We start from the raw sequence: 15,207 nt of genomic DNA, 5'->3' as shown, positions 1-15,207 counted from the left end.
TAGAGAGTTTCCTTAGGGTCCATACCAACCTCTTATTGTACTGGATTCTGAATCAGGAAAAGCTGAATCCAAATCCCACCTTAGATATTCACTAGCAGAATAACTTTGCTCAATCTCAATCTCGTCCTCTGTAAAATGGAATCATAATAGCACCTACCTCCCAGGTTTTTAAGACTAAACAATAACATGTAAACCCCTTTGCTGACCTTAAAGCACTATATAAATGTTAGTTCTTATTATTGTTGTTAACAATATTATTATCTTCTCACAGCTTCTCCCAACCACCAGATCTAAGGACTGGTGGGAAAATCTAGGCAATCTGGGTATGTTTTCATGAAATCTGGCATAGCAGTGAGGAAGTCAAGTACTTCCCCTGCACAATTGAAGGAAATTTTGTAGTCCCTCTAACATTATTATTGTATAGTATTTTGAAAGTATACTATAAATATACATACTCATACACTTATACATGTATATATGTGTGTGTATACACACATATACATGCTGTACAATAGACATATATGTATATATACATGTATGTATAGACATATACACTTACATATATACACATGCATGTGTGCATGCACATATATACGTATATAAATACACACATATACACCTATATATAATTAAGGCTGTCTTAGGTCCCAAGTCCTATTATTCATAATTAACAAGAAATAGTCTTGGGAGGAGGGGGGAACGGAAGAGGCCTGATAATTATAAGGACTCAGCTGAGGTCTCGATGTTACATGTCCGTGGTAGGCTTTTAAAATCTTGGCCAGTGTTTCCAACCTTACTTCTTTCAAGCAAGACGGGTCTCATCATGTTTCTGCAGGCAGGGGGGCCCAAATCCCTTCTGTCTCTTTGGCCCATCCCACGCAGGCAATTAAGAGAAACACAGCTTCCTGCACCCTCACAACAGAGACAGTCAGGAGGAGAGGGAAGGTTCAGAGACCTTTCTGGAGCGAAGGGGAGGGGGGGAGTAGAGGGGGAAGAAGTGCCATAGCCTAAATTGAAAGTTGGACAAATTTAGACAGAAAGGCACAGTCCATGAGCTAGAATCTGATGTTCCCCTCCTTTTTTCTCTTCTTATTCTCCCCAGTTTTCCTGATTTCTCCTTTTTCTGCTCCATCCCTCCCCACTGCCTTCTTTCTTCCCCAGAATGCCATTCAAATGATTAAGAAAGGTATAAAAAGGAAGCTACCTACTTTAAAAGCCAGTTTAAAAGCCCCCTTTCCATTGCATGCATTTCAAAGATTAGTTATCCCCCCAAGTGGACAATGAGGCTCTCATCTTTTAACTCTTTTACCCCATGATACTACACTGAATAAATATAAGTAGGGAACTTTAGAGCTGGAGAGAATCTTAAATATTAAATTAAATATCCTTCATTTTTTTTCCTTCAAAGTTTCACTGAAAAGTTTTTTTTTAACCTCATAGTTATTTCTTATATACACCTTCTCCACATCCCCTCCAGCAGCCTTCCCTTATTTCAAAGAAAAAAAAAGTTAAACAAAACTTGAACAAAGTTGACCTCATCTGACAATATGCAATATTTCTCTGTCTTTTCAACAAAAACAATGCTGATTCTTCTCATTTTACAGGCTAGGAAGTTGTAAGGTCTGCCTCTGATGTCAGGAGGTGGGTTTTAAATCTCGCCACTTAGTTATCCCTTAGTGATCTGGAATCAGTTTTCTTATCTGTAAAATGGATGGTTTCATTTAGAAGATTTCTAAGCTTCTTTTTGAGCTCTGAATCCTACAAATTCAGAGAAAGGAAATTAGATCATCTAATTAGTGAGGTTAGAATTTAAATCCTTTGATACCTCCTCCAAGGTCCCCTTTTCATCCTTATCTACCAGGCTGCCTCTTGGCTAGCTAAAGAATGGCTCTGGTTCTCTCTAGAAGAGGCTGGAGCTCCTGGGTGTGGGCCTGGTATTGGAGAAGAGGCAGTTTCCAGACTTGACCCAGAGCTAGGAGACAGCAACAGTCCCACAGGGTATTGGCCCAGCTCTGCCTGTAAGTCTCCAAGGACCTAGGAACTACGTGGTTTAGTGTCTCTGTTGCTGTTTTGTCCCCATCAGGGAATAAGAGGGATGGCCCAGCTCTCTAGGGATGCTGCTCTGGAGAGAAGAGGCTTTTCCCAGGGAACTACCCTTCTCGTTCTCCCATTTTTCCTGTGGGTTATTCCAGCTCAGTTTTAATGCAGAAGAAATGCTAAGATCCTCTCTCCATTTAGTCTTTCCATCTCTTCCCTCCCCCTTCCCAATATACTCTGTGTTAGAGCAGATATTTCTGCTTGCCTGATAAGGAACTAAGGGGAGGTATCTATACAACACGGTGTAGTGGGGTGTAGAACACCAGCCTTGGAATCAAGCCAAGCTGTTCAACATGTCAGACACTCACAACCAGAGTTATACCTTCTCAGGACTCAGTTTCCCTATCTGTAAAATGAAAATAATCATCTCATATCTCACAGGACTGTTGTGAGGCTCAGAAAGATGGATGGAAAGGGTCTTTGTAAATGTGAGCTCTTCTATGAAAAAAAGTCTGTTTCCCCTTTGTGTCAAAGGGGACTTCTGCTCTTAAATACTCAACGTTTGCTGGGTTTAGCCCTAGGATTCAGAAACTGAAGGCCTGGGTGGCTGCTCTCTGAGTGGCCTTTTAGCAAGTTACTTAACCCCTCCAAGCCTCTGTTTACTTCTCTGTCAAATCAGAGGGCTCAAATCGTCTCTTAGTCTATATCTGTGAACCTCTTTGTCACAAGGAACATCTTTTCTTTTCCTCTCATGAGTTCAGGTGAGAATGCCCATTTTCTGGATGCGGCTCTTCTCAACCATGAGATGATCCAGACCAGTCCTGATGATCTTGTGATGGAGAGAGCCATCTGCACCCAGAGAGAGGACTGTGGGACTGACTGTGCATCACAACATAGCATTTTCACTCTTTTTGTTGCCATTTGCTTGCATTTTGTTTTCTTTCTCATTTTTTCCCCTCTTCAATCTGATTTTTCTTGTGCAGCAAAATAATTGTATAAATATGTACGCCTATATTGGATTTAACATATATTTTACCATGTTTAACATATATTGGATTATTTGCCATCTAAGGAAGGGGTGGAAATTGGAACACAAGGTTTTGCAAGGGTGAATGGTAGAAAATTATCCTTGCATATGTTTTGAAAATGAAAAGCTTCAATTAAAAAGAGAGAGAGAGAGAGAGAGACAGAGAGAGAGAGAGAGAAAGAGAGAGAGAGAGAGAGAAAGAGAGAGAGAGAGAAAGAGAGAGAGAGAGAGAGAGAGAGAGAGAGAGACAGAGAGAGAGAGAGAGAAAGAGAGAGAGAGAGAGAGAAAGAGAGAGAGAGAGAAAGAGAGAGAGAGAGAGAGAGAGAGAGAGAGAGAGAGAGAGAGAGAGAGAGAGAGAGAGAGAGAGAAAGCGCATCCATCTTCCAGCTGAGAAGATGGAGGTCCAGCTGCAGGAAGTGCCCAGGATCCCAGACTGGCCAAATTTCTAGCCCTCCCTGGAGGGAGCAGCGGAGGTGTTTTGCAATGCCAGGAGGAAAAATACATGGCCCCAGAGCAGAGAATATGGGTGAGGTCTCGCCCCCTGGTTCTCAGGCTTGATAAGCTCATGGGCACTTGGCACTTCCTCAGGGCTCTTTTCCTGCAGGGATTTGTACCATCTTGCCCAAGCTTCGTTCATGGCTCCTGTTCAAGATGGGGGGCCAAATTTCCCTGGATGGGGAAGGGAGCCTTGCATTATTTAGAGGGGAACTTTGAAAACCATCCAGGGCCTTTCAAATTCCTCTGACTTCCTCCTCATCTGGATACAAATGGGTGCGCTGATTGTCCGGTAAGCCCACCCAAGAATTTTAAATAGTTCAACTCTTCCCTACCACCAACAACTACATTTGGACAGGGACTCTGACTTTTCTCTAAATTCTACACTTTCATTTCATGCTATCATAAACTTGGGGCTGGAAGGGACCAATTGAGGTGACCAAGTCCAGCCCCATCAATTTACAGGCAAGGAAACTGAGGCCCTGAGAAGTTAAGTGATTTATTCATGTCATACAGTAGGAACTGAGGCAGGATTTGAACTCAGGGCTTCCTGACTCCAAGTTCAGAACCTTATCCACTGCAGTGCTCATAACAGTCCTGTGAAATAGATAGGATGGGTCCTTTTCTTTCTTTCTTCTTTCCTTCCTCTCTTTCTTCTCTGCCTTTTCTCCATTTCCTCCTCCCTCTTTCCATTCTTTCTTCCTTCTTCCTTTCTTTTCCTCCTTCCCTTCCCTCTTTCCTCCCTTCCTTCCTCTCTCCCTCCTTTTTTCCTTCTTTTCTTTCTCTTCCTTTCTCTTCTCCCTCCCACCCTCCCTTTCTTTACTTTCTTTTTTTTTGGAGGCAAGCAGATTTGTGACTTGCTCAGAGTCACAGGCTAATAAGTATCTGAGGCTGGATTTTAACTCAGTCCTCCTGACTTCAAGAGCAGTGTTCTATCCATTGCACCATGTAGCTATCCCAGGGCAAGTCATTTTAGCCCCACTTTATGGATTGGAATACCGAGGCATCTTAATATTTTATGATCCTAGAACTGGAAGGAAGGCAAGGGACTTGACATCAGGAAGATGAAGAAGTTCAAGTCCTGCCTCAGGCAACTATTGATTGTGTAATCCTGGGCAAGTCATTTAATCTCCCTTAACCCCAGTTTCCTCATTTGTGAAATATAAATATTGTAGCACTCACCTCACAGGATCATTGTGAGGATCAAATGAAATAATGTATGTGAAGTGATTGCAAACCTTAAAAAACATCAATGTTAGCTCTTTGGCATACAGTAGGCACTATATAAATGCTTTTTTCCTTCCTTGATGGAAATGTTCTCTCTCCCATTCGAACAGAAGCTTTTTGAGGGCCGGGGCTTCTTTTGCTTTTATGTCTAGGGCTTAGCGGAGAGCCTGGCATGTAGGAGGGGGTCCTGAGTGCTTTTTGACCGATGCCGTGAGCGGTACCGAGCATCAGCAGTGGGACCCTGGCCGTACTTTCCCACATTTAAATGCCCAGCCAGATCCCAGGCTCTCCTGCGCTGGCGCCCTGTGGTCTGGCCTGGTCCCATGCTGGGTGGAAAACTCGGCTCCCATGACTTCGCTGAGCTCCGACCGGGCTGACCGGACTTGCTTTTGCCCAGGGCTGCTGGGGAGAACAGAAATGCAGCTTATTCAGTAGCATTATATCACAGACTGGTGGGAGAAGGGGGGGATGAGTGATGATAAAGGTGGAATTCAGATCAATCTCATGGTGAAGGGAATGATGCAATCAGATGACAGGAAATGGAACTGGCACAAGGGGAGTCAAACTGCCCCTGAGGCTTCGGGTTTACCACCAGCCTGCCTTCCCAGTGACTCAGTGGTTGGCTTTCAGGGAAGCAGCCCTTGTTCTTACAAGCGTGTGAGCAAACATCCGGGGCAGGGCTGCAGCGGCAGCAGCACGGCCCCCCTCCTCCCATCTGCTTGGGCCCCTTGTAGCCCTCCGCCAGGACTGGCCTTTTTGGGAAAGATTGGAACAAAACGCTGGTCAGGCTTGGGCTACCCATGACTCCAGAACTCAAGAAGCGCTTCCTCCCGTGCTTCGGGTTCTCTGGGTTTCCATAAAGGTAGACCAGCACTCCTATTTGTCTGCTAGATTTCTTTAAAGAGAAACAGTTCCAACCCCTGAAGAGCTGAAATGGATGGTAACTAGAAGTGAGATCCTCCAACTTGTTAGATTTTGAATGCTTGTCTTGGAAGGAGGAAGGGGGGCATTACTCCTCCCTCCCACACTTCTCCGTTCCAATCCCTAACCACTTCTGCTTCTTAGAACAGTGTCTGGGATGGTAGCTGTCCAGTGAGACACAGTCTGATCAACGCTATCATTTCCGTGTAGAGAAAAATGAGTCCTTTTACCTTACTCGAGCCAGATTGGTGGCAGTGGATCCTAATAGCCTTTATTTATTGCTTCATTCCGGGGGAGAGTGACAGGCTTTCCCAGAAGGAAGTTGTGATGGGCTCTGCTATCATCTATGGGGCTTCTCCTGGTCTCCTCCCGCTATTAGGGAGGGCCTTCTATTCCACAGTCACTGGCCATCTACTCGGAACATATATTTACCTCTTCACTTACTCTTGGTAGAATTCCTTTAAGGGCAGGGAATATTCTTGCCTTTTTTTGTATTCACAGTGCTTAGCATAGTGCCTGATAAATACAGCCAGTTCTTAGGCAATGCTTGCTGATTGATTAATTGATTTACACAGCAGCATGATATTCTGGGGTCTATTGTCTGTAAGAGTCAATTAATCTACTAACTTCTTGCTGAGAGACTTGATAAGTCCAGCAGCCCAGCAGATTTGGAGAATCATTTAAGCCGATTAAATAATCTCTTCCAATAGCTAGAGCCAAAACGTTATTTAGAAAAGAGAAAGTTTTTAAAAATGGAGAAGATAGCCTGGACTAAAGTATCATTAGGGGCATCAGGGAACATTGGAAAAAGTCTGAGGAGACAAGAAAGAGACCCAAATTCTAGGTTCATCACTAACTAGATTGTAAAGTTTTAACTTAGATGGAGTAACCGGGGTTTTGCCCCAGAGATCTCATATAGGGGAGAATATTTCTTCCCCAGGTACTATCCCTGGTCTCCCAAGCTGTTCCACTCGAGCCACCACCCTCAGGATCTATTTTTGTTTGTGGTTTGTTTTTTTCCACAGGCAAATAGGGTTAAGTGATTTACCCAGGGTCACACAGCCAGTAATTAAGTGTCTGAGGCCAGGTTTGAAGGCAGGCTCTCCTGACTCCAAGGCTGATGCCCTATCCACTGCACCATCTAGCTAGCCCAATCCTCAGGATCTTGTATCATGGTGGTGGCTCTTTCCTGGGCCTTCCCTGATTTGTCCAGCTCTGCCTCTGGGTCACAAGGCCTCTTCTTTCCCATTTCACAGTCCCCAGAACATGCTATCTTCTGTGTTGTTCCACTGTCTACTCTTCCCATCCGAATTTGCCTGGAAATCTTAGCTGCTCCTCAGAAGTTAATTTAGGCTAAACAATTTTAGGCAAATCCTGCATTCTCTCTGTTAATGGTTTCCTCCTCTATTCAAAGATCTGTGATCTTTGCAATGGAAATACTCCCTCCACCAATCCTCATGAGTTGCTTCAGCCAAGTAATTCATTACCCTGTGGCCGGCCTGGTAATAAACCTTTCCCCAAGCTTAGCTAGGTTGGTCCCCTGCCAATGGGCATTGTCAGGCTCCCTTAGAAGCCTTTTCAGCTTGGCCTAGAACTTGCCAGAACTTGTGTCCTTCTGCCATAGCCTTTGAGAAGCCAAAAGCATCTCCATGCCAGGATGAGGTAACTGAAGATTTTAATGGAAATCACCTTGCTTAAGTGAAACACTAAAAATAGAGAAGGACTGAGAGCCTTTTGTAACTTCTGACTTTTTTTTAAATTAAGGATCCTTCTTGAGTAGGAACAATTTAAGTTTCTATGTCCTTGCAAATCAGTTGGTCAACAAGGATTTATCAAGTACCAAGGACTAAGCTAAGTCCTGGGGATACAAAAAAAACCCTACCTCAAGAGGTTCATCCCTAACGGGGGGAGACGGTATTAACATGAGTTATATATGGTATAAATGAAAGCTAATGCCAGAGAGAAGGTATTAGCAGTGGGAGCTGACCAGGAAAGGCTTCCTGAATAATGTGGGATTTTAATTAAAACTTGTAGGAAGCCAGGAGGAAGAGCATTGTAGGCATTGAGGATAGTCAGTGAAGTTGGAGGTAGGAGAGCTGGTATGTTTTATGAAAAGAACAGCAAAAACGTCACTAGATCCTAGATTATATGGGGGATGAATAAGATGCAAGAAGACTGGAAAAGGTAGTGATGTATTAGGTTATATAATGCTTTAAAAGCCAATCAGGCCATTTTTTATTTGGTCCTGGAGGTATTGGGGAGCCACAGGAGCTTCCTGAGTAAGGGGATGCCGTGGTCAGATCTGTTCTTTAAGGAAGATCTGTTTGGTAGATGAGCAGAGATTTGGATTAGAGTAGGGAAAGATTTGAGGCACAGACTACTGTAATAATCTAGTTGTGAAATCATATGGTCTACGTGAGGTTGGTAACAGATCTCTCAGAAGAGAGGTGTGAGAAAGGTAAATTTGACAGGACTTGGCAACAGATTGAATAAAGCGAACATCAGGAGAGTTAAATTGAGATTGACACCTAGATTTCAAATGATGTTGGTACTCTCAATTATAATAGGAAGTTTGGAAGAAGGAAGGGTTTGGGGGAAGAGAATGAGTTCAGTTTTGGACATATTTATGAAGCATCTGGTTCCAGATATCCCACTGGAAGTTGGAGGTTTGAGCCTGGAGTTCAGGTGAGAGATAAGTGCTGAATAAATAAATCTGAAAATCATTTGCATAGAGATGATAATTGAATTCATGGGAGCCCATTAGATCACCCAGTGAAATAGGTAGAAGGAGAAGAGAAGAGGGGCCCAGGAGAGAGTTTTAAGGAACAGCCATGGTTAACAAATGTGACCTGGATAAAGATCCCTGAAAGGGGACTGAGGAAGGGTGGTCGAATAGGTAGGAGGAAAACCAGGAGAGAGGAAGGAGTGTGTGGAAAACCAAGAGACTTTCAAGGAGAGGGTGATGATCAGGAATGACAAAAGACTATAGAGAAGTCTAGACGAATGAGGATTGAGAAAGGGGGAATCAGAGGCCGATAGATGGAGCAATGGATAGAGCACCAGTCTTGGAGTCAGGAGAACCTGAGTTCAAATCGGGGGCCTCAGACAAGCACTAGCTCTGTGACTCTAGGCAAGTCACTTAAGCCTGGTTGCTGAGAGAAACAGAGAAAGAAAAGTGGCAGAGAGAAGAAGGGAGGGAGGAAGAGAGGAAGGGAAAGGGAGGAAGAGAGGAAGGGAGAGATAGAGGAAGAGAGAAAGAGAAGAGAGGGGGGAAGGGGACAGAGAGAGTGAAAGGGGGAAGGAGTGGAGAGGGAGAGGGAAGGAGAAAGGAAAATAGAGAAGTTGATGAAAGAAAAGAGAAGAGGGAGGGAGAGAAGGGAAGGGGGAAGACAGAGACATGAACAGTGAGGGAGAAGTGAACAAAGAAAGGGGGAGAAGGGAACAGAGGGAGAGGGAGAGAGGGGGGAGGGAAGGAGAGAGAGAGAGAGAGAGAGAGAGAGAGAGAGAGAGAGAGAGAGAGAGAGAGAGAGAGAGAGAGAGAGAGAGAGAGAAGGAATATTAGAATTTGTTAATTAACATCTTAGTAACTTCTCTTCTACAGATGGGGAAGACTTGGGTGTTTTTAGGCAGTAGGAAGCAGCCAGAAGATAGAGGAATGAAAATGAATAGACAAGGCAATCTGCTGGAGGAAATGGGATTAAATGGCATCCTCTGTATCTGTAGAAGTTTGTTTTCATAAGGGCTGCCTGCTTCTTCACATAAGACAAGGGTGAGGGAAGAGATAGTGACAGAAGGCACTTGAGTGATAGGAGATAGGAAGAAGAGAAAAGAAGGAATTCACAGCAAATGGTCTCCAAATTTTTGGTGAAATATGAGGAAAGGTTGAGAAAGTGGGGGTAGAGGGAACCATGAGAGGTTTGAGGAGATTTAAAAAAGGTATAGAGGAGCCATTTGTGGTAAGATGGTGAGTCAATAAAGGAAGCACAAAAGGAATACCTTGCTCCTTTTGGTAACAGCCCTGTTGAGATTGTGTAAGATAAATTTGGACTCAGTCAGCATGGTTTTATAATTTTTTTGCCTTTATTCAGTAGTAGTGAGTGGGGAAAAGGCAGAAGATGATATGAATAAACAAGGCTGGGGCCTGGGAGACTAAGTAGGCGACAGGATGAAGAAAGGAACTTGAATAGAAGACATTATCAAATTGATTTTCTTCACCAAGGGGTCTAGATGAGATGGAAGGATGAGAAGCCAGGTTGATGACCTAGGAAAGAAGGACAGGGGGATTAGAAGTCTTAATGAGTTTGAAAAACAGGGATTAGGATTGTTAAACCAGAGGAAACAAGACTTACATAGCTGAGGGAAATGGGAAAGTCTTAGACTGCAACTGAAATGATGTGACTTGCTTCCAAGTAAGTGTTGGAACTGAGACCCAAATTTGTACCTTGACTTCAAGTCTAGAGCTGTGTATGAACTCCAAGGAAACTTTCCCCCAAAAAACTTGTCATTAGATCTAACCGAGAATATCTAGATCTAGATCTAGAACAGAGGCAAGCTCGGCCTTGGATCTTTTTTTTTTTCTTCTATGTGTATTTCCACAATTATCATGTTGCACAAGAAAAATCAGAGCAAAAGAGAAAAAAATGATAAAAAACAAGCAAGCAAGCGATTAAAAAGGTGAAAAAACTGTATTGTGGTCCACACTCAGTCCCCACGGTCCTGTCTTTGAGTGCAGATGGCTCTCTCACAAGCTCATTGGAATTGGCCTGAACAACCTCATTGTTGCAAAGAGCCATCACAGTTGATTGTCACCTTATCTTGTTGCTGTGTACAAATGTTCTCTTGGTTCTTCTCACTTTACTTAGCATGTAAGTCTCTTCAGGTCTCTTAGAAATCATCTTGCTGGTCGTTTCTTATAGAATAATAATATTCCATTACATTCATATACCACAACTTAGTCATTCCCCAACCCATAGGCATACACTCGGCTTCCACTTCCTTGCCACTACAAAAAGGGTTGCCACAAACGCTTTTGCACATAAAGAAACAAGGACTCACATGTGCAAAAATGTTTGTGGCAGGTCTTGGATCTTAAAATAGTAATTCTCTTTGAACTGTCTGCTTCCTGCCTAACTACTGGGGCCTGCTGGGGCAGGCAGATCCCTCCCCAGGTTAAACTTAGCTCAGGTCCAGTTTTCCCCTCCCCAAGGCTATGTGTCACACAGCTGGTACTCCCTACCACAGGGATATCGTCATGGAGGCGAAACTGGTTTCCAGGTGATCATCTCTTTCCCAGAGGCTCATTTCAACCTTTTCATTAAAAGGTCTCACTCTGTTGCACACGTGAGCCTCTGGTGTTTTCTGAATGGTGTCTAGGGCTCACTGGAAGCACAACAGGCATTTGGGGTATTTCTCGTCCAGCCTTCTCTCCCTTCCCCACTCCAGCCCCAGATAGAGACATGCTCCTTGGTTCTGCCTTTTCTTCCACGGGAGATGATGGACTCAGTGAGCCAGGACAGGATTCCTCTGTGGTCTGGCCGCAGGTGACGCCTCCTAACTCCAGACACCTGAGTCTTTGCTCACAAGGGAAAAGCAGGGTAAACCTTCTCTGTGGATGGGAGCAAAGGGATGGAGGATTCAGATCTAGAGGCAGAAAATGTGGCTTTAAATCTGGCCGTGCTACTCACTTCTGTTTTGTGCCTCAACTCTCTCTAGAGGGGCTAATTATTAATGTTATTGTTTATTAGTGCCATTCCCTGTGAGGTTAGTTTCCACATATTCTGTACTTTCTTTACATGTTCCGATTTATGTACATTGTTTCCCTCATTAAATTATAAACTTCTTGAGGGCAGGTACCATTTTTGCATTTTCTTTGCTTGGAATCTTAATAGGACCTTTGCATTTTTCTGATTTTTGTGAGGTTTGTCAGCTAATCCAAACCTGTATTTCAGAGTTCCTGGTCTTAATAACTATGCAAAGAGTAAACTGGGGTATGTTATTATATGTTGTTCAGAGGTCACATTTAGAAGGATTGCATCTGGTACACACACAAACACACACACACACACACACACACACACACACACACACACCTTCTATCATGATCCTTCCATGCAACATTCTGCTTTCCCTTCCCCCAAGAAAGGGACAGATAAAGACAGAGAGACAGAGAGGGAGGAGGAGGAGGAGAGAAGGAAGTAAAAAAGGAAGAGAAAGAAAGAAGGAAAGAGAGCAGGAATGAGAGAGAGAAGAAAAGAGAAGGAAGGAGAAAGAGAAAGAGGGAAGGAAGGAAAGAAGAAAAGAAAGAGAGAGGAGAGGGAAGAAAGAAAGAAAGGAAGAGAGGAAGGAAGAGCTGGGAAAAGTATGGGTGTGAAAGAGAGAAGCTTTCTATGACACCCTTAACAAAGCACAGTTTGCTATACCCTAGTTAAGTCTCTCAGTTATGGGGATGAGTTCTGTAGCTCTTGTCTTATCAAGTATTTTCCCAGAAGTACTTCCAGCCCTGGGAATACCCCCTTCTCCCTTTCTTTTTCTTTTTTTCTATTTGTTCTTAACATTTTTTTTTTGGCTCTGAACCTAATCCATATATGACCATTGTGGTACATAAAGAACTAAAAAAAGGGTTATATATGAATCCATGAACTTGCATCATGTTGGTGGATCAGGGGTGGGTTTATTCCCTTTAACATGCCAGAGGCAAATTTGCAGTTCGTTTTCCTGGATTTTGGGGATTTCCTTTGGAATCGCCCTTTTTCTGATGTTCCTCTTCTTCCTTTCTCAGTGGCCTTGATCAGGTGTCCGGGACAGGGGCCAGAGCTGATTAGCACAGATGACCATTTCACCGTGAGGAGTGATGGGATGATCCTGGTGAAACAGCCAGTGTCCCTGCAGGACAGGAGGACTTTCTCCATCTATACCACAGGCTTGAGTGGCCAGGAAGCCTCTGTCACCGTGACAATAATGAGAAGGCAGGACCCCTCTGAAGAGGTAACAGGAGCACACAGCAAGACTATTTGAGTTGTAGCATGGGGGTGTATCTGGGCTCTGATTGGCTCTTAGCAAGATGGGAAATGGAAAAAGCAGTAAGGCAGAACTGGAGCCTATCTGGCTTAGAAAGACCTGAATTCAAATCTAGCCTCAGGCACTTACTTGCTGTATGATCCCCCCCAGGAACTCACTTACCTGCTCTCTGCCTCAGTTTCCTCATCTGTAAAATGGGGATAATCATTGCACCTACTTTTCCATCATTATTGTGAGTGAGGATCAAATAAGATAATATCTATAAAGTGCTTAATACAGTACCCTGACACGTGGAGGACTCTATATGAATGTTAGCTATTATTATTATAGCATTTTGCAAACCTTAAATTATAGAAATATTAATAATGTTTAATACAATTAAGCAGGCATCAGGACAAAGTATTGCCTTGTAAGTGAATAAGCAGGAATGAGTAACTTTCCGTTTTTTTCTCCAGGCTTTTTCCCCCTTCCTGATCTCTAATCTTCAGTTTTAGTGTTGGACAGAAAGTTGAAATCAGAATTTCCTGTATCTCCAGGGAGTTATTTGGCCCAGGGGCCCAGAATCTCCCATTGTGTACCAGATCTTTTACAAAGTTGGCCACAGATCTAATCTACCTCCACTTTGGCATTTTGGAGTGATGGGCTCCCTGTTTCCTGGGTCCAAATGCCTTTAAAGCACCTTACAGCTTCTGAGCTCACTCTCTCTCATAGTACTACCACCCCTGCTAACTAGCTAGCATGTTTATAGAATGCCTACTGTGTCAGGAACTGCGCTAAGCACTTTACGATTATTATCTTATTTGATCATCCTAATAATCCTGCAAGATGAGAGTTATAACCCCCCTCCATTTTGTAGGTGGAGAAACTCAGGTAAACAGGGGTTAAATAACCAGAAAGGGTTATTATGCAAGTTAACTGTAGATCTTCTAGATTCTAGTTCAGAACTGGGCATTAGGTCAGAACTGCCTTTAGGACAGAGAATGTCAGAAATGGGAGAGATCTTAGAGCACAAAACGTCAGAGCTAAATGTCAGAATTGGGAGGAACCTTAGAACATGGAATGTCAGGTCTGGGAGGAACCCTAAGACATGGAATAGCAGAGCTGGGAGGGACTGTAGAATATGGAATGTCAGAGCTGGGAGGGATCTTATAACAGATATCTTGTTTATAAAATGAGGAGGATAAAAAATTCTTGGAGAGGTAGGTTTGTGGGGAGGGATAGCTGTGTGTGTGTGTGTGTGTGTGTGTGTGTGTGTGTGTGTGTGTGTGTGTGTAAAATATCTATTTTCATGTCTATAGTAAAGAATCTTTGCCTCTTCTCTTAGGAAAGTCAGGTACTGAAGTCTTCCTCATCCAAACGCACTCTCCGGAGACGGAAGAGGGAATGGGTCGTACCTCCGATTTCTGTTTCTGAAAATGGGAAGGGTCCTTTTCCCCAGAAGCTGAATCAGGTATGGCTCTATCTGCTTTGTCAATGCGCGAGGCACTGGGGTCTCATCCTAATTCTCCCATGATTTTAACTTCCTTTGCTGAGTCTCTATTTGGAAATTTTGTACCTTGCAGTATGGAGAGATTATGAGGATTTGATATAGCAACATCTGCTACAGCATCATTTTTGGATTTTTATGTCTCAGTGTTATGTACAGGGGATTTGGGGGCAGCAATTGGGTCTGGTTATAATAAGACTTACTCCAGGATGTTCTGTATTTGTAGTAAGTATAGAAGTTTAACTGTCGCTCCATGAAAGATGGAGAGTTTCTGATGGATCATTTAAGGCACATCTCACATCTTGCTAAATATTTGGCAAGTGATGAATTTTCAACCATCTGTAGTAAAGGGTTACAATGTTTCATTGAATATTTGATTTTAAATACTAAGTCTGGGTTTCATAAGGATAATCCTTATGTAGTTTTTTGGTGGCAATGATGGGATCCTGAATGGTCATTTTTAACCTGACTTCCATGGATCTCACTCATGATCTCATTCTGAGTCTGGTCATCTATAGGTTCTATCTAGAAATATACCATTATTGAGTTACAATAGATACGTCTGATGGTGTTTGTTTTGGCCCTGATAGTGTCTCAGAAAAGCAATGTTTCTTTGTTCCAAAAAGTGATAATAGAGTGTTAATCATGTGTTTCAAGAAAGTCTATTCATTTCTCACCTTTCTCCTTTTTACTAAAGAGGTGTGCAGCTTTCTACAGCTGCCCGAGAGTAGTCCCATTCTCTGTTTCATTGATATAATACAAATTATTGTTGTTAATTATTAAATCATAATTGCCAGTTTCCTTTCATAAAAGGAATTTTCTTATGAAAAGTTCCATATATCAATTAAGTGGGAGGTCTATTGAATAATAATAATGGCAATAATTGATGATGTTATTACTATTATTAAAGCAGCCATGGCTAATGTTTAGAGGGTTAGTCTTACATCAAAAGGACCTTTCTAGCCACATGCCTCAAGGCCAGTTATTTCACTTGTGC

At 43.0% G+C, this 15,207-nt stretch overlaps 1 protein-coding gene across 1 annotated transcript in view; it reads left to right on the top strand.

Annotated features, from left to right (window-relative positions):
* CDH3 (cadherin 3) overlaps nt 1-15,207 on the top strand; it is a 49,049-nt gene that overhangs the window by 13,801 nt on the left and 20,041 nt on the right. The window contains 2 exon segments of the mRNA XM_074286129.1: nt 12,486-12,691; nt 14,049-14,174. Coding sequence (XP_074142230.1) covers nt 12,486-12,691; nt 14,049-14,174 — 332 coding nt within the window.

The sequence above is a fragment of the Sminthopsis crassicaudata genome, chromosome 2 (genome assembly GCF_048593235.1).
Source record: "Sminthopsis crassicaudata isolate SCR6 chromosome 2, ASM4859323v1, whole genome shotgun sequence".
In the NCBI taxonomy this organism is placed as follows: Eukaryota; Metazoa; Chordata; class Mammalia; order Dasyuromorphia; family Dasyuridae; genus Sminthopsis; species Sminthopsis crassicaudata.
This window is presented reverse-complemented; position numbering and strand designations above follow the sequence as displayed.